This window comes from Cariama cristata, unplaced genomic scaffold (genome assembly GCF_000690535.1).
Source record: "Cariama cristata isolate BGI_N322 unplaced genomic scaffold, ASM69053v1 scaffold21433, whole genome shotgun sequence".
Classification (NCBI taxonomy): domain Eukaryota; kingdom Metazoa; phylum Chordata; class Aves; order Cariamiformes; family Cariamidae; genus Cariama; species Cariama cristata.
In genome coordinates this window covers 1-7,450 of record NW_009608094.1, presented here as the reverse complement: position 1 = coordinate 7,450, position 7,450 = coordinate 1, and the positions used below count along the sequence as shown (strand labels likewise).

The 7,450-nt window shown below is 56.4% G+C and overlaps 1 protein-coding gene across 2 annotated transcripts in view; it reads left to right on the top strand.

The window, feature by feature from the left end:
- Window positions 1–4,914, top strand: part of PPARD (peroxisome proliferator-activated receptor delta) — a 15,703-nt gene extending 10,789 nt beyond the window's left edge. The window contains exons 2-7 of one of the 2 annotated variants that reach the window (XM_009697013.1): window positions 436–670; window positions 1,390–1,541; window positions 2,312–2,450; window positions 3,067–3,269; window positions 3,607–4,060; window positions 4,443–4,914. In XM_009697013.1, coding sequence (XP_009695315.1) covers window positions 535–670; window positions 1,390–1,541; window positions 2,312–2,450; window positions 3,067–3,269; window positions 3,607–4,060; window positions 4,443–4,690 — 1,332 coding nt within the window. In that variant the 5' untranslated portion in view covers window positions 436–534 and the 3' untranslated portion in view covers window positions 4,691–4,914. Of the gene's footprint in view, window positions 1–435; window positions 671–1,389; window positions 1,542–2,311; window positions 2,451–3,066; window positions 3,270–3,606; window positions 4,061–4,442 lie in introns of those variants that run through there. The other variant, XM_009697014.1, reaches the window with a different exon arrangement.
- Window positions 4,915–7,450: the final 2,536 nt, after the last annotated feature.

Genomic DNA, 7,450 nt, shown 5'->3' with positions numbered 1-7,450 from the left:
GGGGAAGGAGAGTGAAGCCAGCCCTGCCTTAATCTTTCTGGTGCTGTTGGATCGGTCAAACCTTGGCCTTGGCTACCACCGTGACATCCCAGTGCGCCAGCGGCTCTCGGGGACACTCTCTGGGGCAGTGTTTCTGCTATGGGACTTGCAAGCTGGGGAGCCCGGGTCCCTGGGTGGCATCCGGGCTGGTTTGTGGTCTGGGCTCTGTCTGCTGGGCTTTAAATACGATTCCGGTGAGTTTTTGCTTCCTTGAATCCTACAGAGTATTTGTACCAGAGCACAAAGTGACCTTTAAAGGGCCCTGGGTTCTGCTTGTCTCCTGGATAAGGAGAGAAAGCAGAGCAGGACTAGCGTGGTTACACACCGCCCTGCTGCTGAGACGCTCTGTGTGGGCGTCGGGAGCTGACACCGCGCGTTTCTCCCTCTGTCCCGCAGGCTAGCAGGAACAGCCTGGTAGGGTCCATCTCGGATAGACGCGGATGATGCCAGAGCTATGACAGGGATTGCAGCCTTGGCACTGAGGGGTGATCAATTATGGAACAACTACAGGAGGAAGTACCTGAGGTCAGGGAAGAGGAGGAGGAAGAGGAAGAGGCAGTGATGGTGGCAAACAGAGCCTCGGACCCAAGTGGAGGACCAGACAGCTCGCTGCCTTCAAGCAGCTACACAGGTGAGTGGAGCCACGGGAGCTCGTCTGTCCCTGCAACATCCAGACATCCATGTCGTCCGGGCAGCGTCCTCAGCTGCAAGGGCAGAGGACATGCCCATGAATGGAGTTTGGCTTGTTTTAATCTCTTCCCTTTGTGAAATAATGAATCAAGAGCCAAGTTATGGAGAGGCTTATTTCTTCCCCTGTGGTCACTGCACAGCCGTTGGCAGCAGGTTGGGAGATGGAAATTAAAAGGACGGGCAGGTAATGTTGTGCCTCAGAGGGAGGGGACTCCCAGGGTGCCTGAGAATGCTTCCCTGGCCTCCTGAAGTGCAAACTGATTGTAGGAGCTGGGGGAGAAGGTTTGTTGCTGCTGAAGAGGCTCCTCCAGAGCCCTGGGTGTTCCAGCTGGGCAGCCCTGCGCCAGCCGCCTGCCAGCTGGGGATTATAAAATTTGCTGGTTGGGTTTCATTGCCTAGACACGAATGCCAGAGGGAAGAAATCAGCATTGATGTGGAGTTTCTCAGCTACTGGGCATGCTGGGGGTACTCTTGGCTCTGTGCATGGCATCTGCCTGCAGCCAGTGCCTGATCTCAGAGGTTAACTGCCCAGATGCAATGCCAGTGGCAGGCTGGGACAGTACTGGAAATCCCTTGTCAGCCCCATGGCTGGAGGAGGTAGATGCGATGCTGGGCTTGCGGCTAGTACACGAAAGGACATATTCCTGTGTGTGTTTGCAGACCTTTCGCAGAGCTCCTCTCCCTCCCTGTCGGACCAACTGCAGATGGGCTGTGAGGAGGCGGCCTCGGGAGCGCTGAACGTGGAGTGCAGGGTCTGCGGAGACAAAGCCTCGGGGTTTCACTACGGCGTGCACGCCTGCGAGGGCTGCAAGGTACGTACGCCCTAGGGAGGGCTGGGTTCAGCGACGCCAAGCAGAGATTAGACCCCAGGGACCACACTGTCTCCTCAGACGAGCAGATTTGCAGCAAAACAGGGATGCGGGATCGAGTGATTGTAAAAAACTCATTTGCAGCCTGTCCAGAGAGCGTGGAGAGTACAGGCAGGCATGCAAATACTGTCCTGGGGGAGGCCGCTGAGATGCGTATGGCCCAAATCTTGCCCTGTCATGGTTTACTTCCTAAGGCAAATCCAGCTACCCCAACGGGGACCCTGGCTTTGCTTTTAAAGATGCTTTCTGTGCTGCAGATCAGCAGTGAGCTGTGTGTTTATCCCCCTGGGATCACTGGCCGCAGTTTGGATGTGCCTTTAAAATTCTTTCCCCCACAGCAGATGCCAGCGGGGCTGCGTTAGCGGCCCAGGTCCTGCCAGACATTCCTGCAGGCTGGGGCCAGCCCGCAGCTTGTTCCTCCATCCCTCCCTGCTGGCTCCCTGCAGTATCACACACACGGCTCTCCGGCACCGGACCGTGGGCTGCCCTCCACGGTTCCTCTTCTGCAGCCTCCTTCTCCCACTGCACATCCTCTTCTTGAGATAGAGACTCTGCTTCTGTCAAAGAGACTCAGGGCTCTTCCTCCCCACCCCGCTGAATCTCCATGAGGCTCCTGGGGATAATAAACCAGCCTGGTCCCAAACCACAGGTGCTAACACTGCTGTTCCCTTGTCCCCCTGGTCCACGTCCCTCTCTGTGCCTCCTGCCTGCAGGGTTTCTTCCGCCGGACGATCCGCATGAAACTGGACTACGAGAAGTGCGAGAGGAGCTGCAAGATTCAGAAGAAGAACCGAAACAAGTGCCAGTACTGCCGCTTCCAGAAATGCCTCTCGCTGGGCATGTCACATAACGGTGAGTGCCACCGCTGTCCACAGGCCTGGCTGGCTGGGAGCCACGGGGCCATCTGCCCTTCTGCGAAGGGTTCGCATGGGGAGGCTGTCTGTAGCTTCTTTTATCCCGTAGCTCTCTTCTTGCTAGGGGATCATCTTTCAAACCTAATGCTTTGAGCCTTTGACTCTTCATCCCCTTCTCCTGTACGAGAACGGGCTGCTCGTTCCCACCGTGCGGGCTGGCTGTCGGCACTTGGCTGTCCCTTATGGGTTGACCCAGAGGGAACTGGACACACAGATTGCTCTTCTGTGCTGGGATTTTTAAAATTCAGGTGTAACCATCTTGTTCCTGGCCAAGCATAGGTGTTTATGTGAGAAGCAAGGTTTGTGCGAGAGCGTGGAGGAGTGGGGACGGGAGCTTGATGTGAAGCTGTGTTGGGAAGAGTAGCAGTAATGGCTGGTTCATGAGGTGTCGATGTCGGAGGAGCTGCAGCCCAATGGAGAAGCATCGTGTTGCATAGCTGCAGGTGTTCACCAGCAGACCTCTCTCTGAGGTGGCAGAGGAGACTGCTCCCTCCCTGGATACATCTCCTGGGGTCATCCCCAGTGTCCTGACCCCCTGGTTTTGCCCCCCACAGCGATCCGCTTCGGCCGCATGCCGGAGGCAGAGAAGAGGAAGCTGGTGGCAGGACTGACAGCGAGCGAGATCAGCTGCCAGAACCCGCAAGTGGCCGACCTGAAAGCTTTCTCGAAGCACATCTACAATGCCTACCTGAAAAATTTCAACATGACCAAAAAGAAGGCGAGAGGTATCTTGACCGGGAAGGCCAGCAGCACCCCAGTAAGTTCCCCCCGCAGGGCAGGTGGGGTTGGCCATGACCAATGTGGGGGGCTGTTCTCTGGGAGGTGCTGCACATCTCCCTCCTGCTGTGGCTGTTCCATGTACACCAGTTCCCAGCTGCAGCCAGGTGGGTTCTACACATCCTGCCCCTTGCTGGGAAAAGTCCCATTGCTCTGCGGACTTGTGCTGTTATGGGTGGGTGCAGATTGCCCAGGCACTGTCAGCCCCAGTGGGGAGAGAACAGCAAAGGGAGAGGCAGACAAATGCGAGCGTCCTCAGTAGAGCTGGTATCTCGAGTCCCCGCGGCAGATTCCTAACAGCTTGCTTCTTTTTCAAGCAGCCTTTTGTGATCCATGACATGGACACCTTGTGGCAGGCAGAAAAGGGGCTGGTGTGGAAACAGCTAGTGAATGGCATTCCCCCCTACAAGGAGATCGGGGTGCACGTCTTCTACCGCTGCCAGTGCACCACGGTGGAGACTGTGCGGGAGCTCACCGAGTTCGCCAAGAGCATCCCCAGCTTCATAGGCCTCTACTTGAACGACCAAGTGACTCTGCTGAAGTACGGGGTGCACGAGGCCATCTTCGCCATGCTGGCCTCTATCATGAACAAGGATGGGCTGTTGGTGGCCAACGGGAACGGCTTCGTGACCCGTGAGTTCCTGCGTAGCCTGCGCAAGCCCTTCAACGAGATCATGGAGCCCAAATTTGAGTTTGCTGTGAAGTTCAACGCGCTGGAGCTGGATGACAGCGCCCTGTCTCTGTTTGTGGCTGCCATTATCCTGTGCGGAGGTGAGCGGGCGCTCTTGGCTGTGTGTGAGTCCTCCCCTACTTCGAGGTGGTTTGGGGTGGGCTGGGGGAGCTGAGCTGCAGCTGGCCCTGAGATCAGCCAGGTCTGTCTTAGGGGGACGAGAGAATGAGTGAAACCAAAGCTGCTCCATGGCGGTGATGCCTAGCAAGTTTGGACCAAGAACAAGGAGTGTAGAAGTGGCATCTCCTTCTCGTGTGCTGCTGTGGGAGATGTTGTCCAAGGGCACACTTCTCCCCTTGTCTAGTTGATAAGGTTGGAGTCACAGTGGGTGGGTTACAGTCCCCGTCTCCCCTTCCCCAGGAGGAGCATGTGCTTTGGAGGGCTACACCATAACACTACAGCTACCGTGCTTCCTCTCCACAGACCGTCCTGGGCTGATGAACGTGAAGCAGGTGGAGGAGATCCAAGACAACATCCTGCGCGCGCTGGAGTTTCACCTGCAGTCTAACCACCCGGATGCCCAGTACCTCTTCCCCAAGCTGCTGCAGAAGATGGCCGACCTGCGGCAGCTGGTGACGGAGCACGCCCAACTGGTGCAGAAGATCAAGAAGACGGAGACGGAGACATCTCTGCACCCGCTCCTGCAGGAGATCTACAAGGACATGTACTAAGGACCTGTTATTTATGAGAATGAAGCCATGGATTCCCAACAAGACTCTTTGTACAGAAACAAAGAAAACCTTTCCCCATGTCTTCCATTTCTTCTACTGGAAACTCTTTTCTACATGGCCCTGACGTACGGTACATAGGGCAAGATGCCGTAAGATTTTGCAGCCACCATCTGCTGGGGCAGGGCTTCTGTTAACACACACTAACAAATTTACAAAGGCAAATCATAAGCTACTGTTTCCGTTACTACGGCCCAGCTCTTCAGCTGCTCCCTGGGGCCTCTGGAGCGGCCGGCCGGTTTACATGGCCCAGACGGTGGGGTTCCTGCGGCAGTGCGGGGACGGTGGGGGATGCTCTGGTCGTTAGGAGACCCCAGCGCGGTGCGGGTATCCGGCAGGGCCAGCAACAGCACTTACAGTACATCTTTATTTTCTTTTTTATATTGCACTCCGAAGACATAGTCCTGAGCCGTGGAGTCTAGGACAGTGTAATGAAAGCATGTTTCTCTCTTTCCCAAAGAAAAGCCAGAGTATTTGAAGACGGGTAAGGCTGTCCTAGCAGAGACCCTCAGCTGTAGCCCCCCCTCACTGTGTGGCATATTCCTGTCTCCCAGAAGGATTGTGTGGTCTCTGCCTTCCCCCAAGTGCTGTGTGGGAGCCCTTGCTCCCAGTACCCCCATGTCAGAGGGAGCCTGCCCCTTGGCACCTCAGTATGAGAGAGGGACGGATGGGAAGGTGGGAGGGAAGGGGGTTGACTCATAAAAATTCAACTTCAGAGCCAAGGCCAAAATCTGTGTGCTTCCCCAGGCTGTTCTGCACAGACGGGAGTTACCAGAAAGGTCTGTGCGGGGCCAGGGGCAGGCCTGGGACTAGGACTGGTTGGGGTTTAGGTGGCTGGGCTTGCGGCTTGTCCTGCAGCTCCCTTCCCAAGCCCCGAGAGGGTCTGGGCGTTTTGCATGCAGCAGAGGCTCCCCGGCGGCATGGCTCCTGTGAGCACCAGAGCAAACAAAGCCTCCTGTGAGCACCAGAGCAAGCAAAGCCTTTGGCAACACCCGCAAGGAGAAATCCACGGCCAGCCCAGAATGCTCATGATGCTGAAAGGGCATTGACTTGTTAACTGCCCTGCCTCAGTTTCCCCTCTGAAAGGGAGCTGGATTATCACCTGCTTTCTGCTCGGAAGGGGAGCAATTAGTGCATTGGTTGCAAAGAGATTTGCAGCTGTAAAACACAGTATATATGCCAAGTATTTATAAAAGGGGAGGGAGAGGGCAGGATGCTCACCATGAGCAGGAGTTTGGCGAGCGCGGCTGGGGCGGGGATTCCTCTGCCGCCATCCCGAGCGTGGGGACAGCTCCGGGCTCGGGTCTGCCTAAACCCAGAGCCGTTCTGGGACTTTACCTCGCAACTTCTCGCAGCTGTAGTGAAATGCCACGGTGCTGCCTGTGCCTGGGACGGGACCCCTGCATGGGGGGCTGTGTCACCCGGGCTCTGGGAGAGAGGACGGACCTGGGAAGGGCTCGGTCCCCTCTCGGGGTGATGGTGTCTGACCTAAGAAGTGGCACTTACCCATCTGCAGCTCGTGGTCCCATGTGTCCCGAGCTGCCTTATTAAAATGCTGTTACTCCCAAGGAGGAGTCGTGGGAGCAAATTAGTCAGTTTTATTTTATTTTCCTCCTCTTCAGGGTAGCAGATTTCCCTGGTGCAATAATTCCTTTAAAACCCAAAGGAGAAGAGCGCTGGGCTTCCCCTCCGTGTCACAGGGCTGACTGGTCCCAAACCTGCCCTTGCTGCCGCCCTCCGGCTCCTTGCCGTGCCTCAGTTTCCCTGCCCTCTGCCCGCCCGGCCCCTTCCCCTCCCTACCTCGCAGGGGTGTTATGAATTACCATTTCTAAAGCACTTTGAAGCCCGGGGAAGGCACCAGAGACGTGCATGTGCTGGACGGAGCCTGGGGAATTTGCCCTTCCCAAAGCCCCCGGTAGCATCCCTGGCCGTGACCGGCATGCAGGACTCGCGTGCTCATCACCTGGGTAACATTTTTGCTCTTCCCTCCTCGACAGTGTAACAACCCTCAAACTGAAATGTATATTTTTGCTAGAAGTACAAACCTCCAAGTGTTTTTAATAATATAAATAGTGTCCACAAACTGACTTGACTTTAAATAAATCTGAACTAAATATTTAAGAACATTTAGCATCCATCCTTTCTTTGTGGGATTTCTCTTGGCCCCTGGAGGACTGCCCTTGGGAGGGTTTCCAGCAGAGGCGATGGGATTTGCGGGATTTGCTGTGATTTCCAGGGATTTGCCATGATTCCCAGGTCTCGTAGCTGCTGTGGTTTTCCTGCCTGCATTTGCCATCAAACCTAAAGGCAGCAAGAGCCGGTCATGAGCAGGGTCCCAGCCTCAGAGCCGAGTGCTCCCTGCCCCAAATCTTCACCATAGCCCTTGCTGTGGGGTGAAGCTGGGCAATGAGCTGAGCCCGGCTGTAGCCACCCTGAGACGGGCAAGCGTGGGCTCAGGGCCAGCCCGGCCATGTGCTGGCACCAGGCTCTGCTCTCGCCTCAGTCTGAACACCCAAGACTTTGTGGGGAGCAGCCGCAGACCCCCTGGGTTCCCTCTCCCCCTCCTGTTCAAGCGTCCCCAGGGGAAGCTCTACCATTGCCCCCAGCCTTCCCCATGCCGCTGGGAGCACAGAGAGCCCTAAAGGTCCCAGCTGGGGTTGGGGGGAGCGGCAGGGTGAGGGTTAAGCTGCTGCGTCTGCCGGG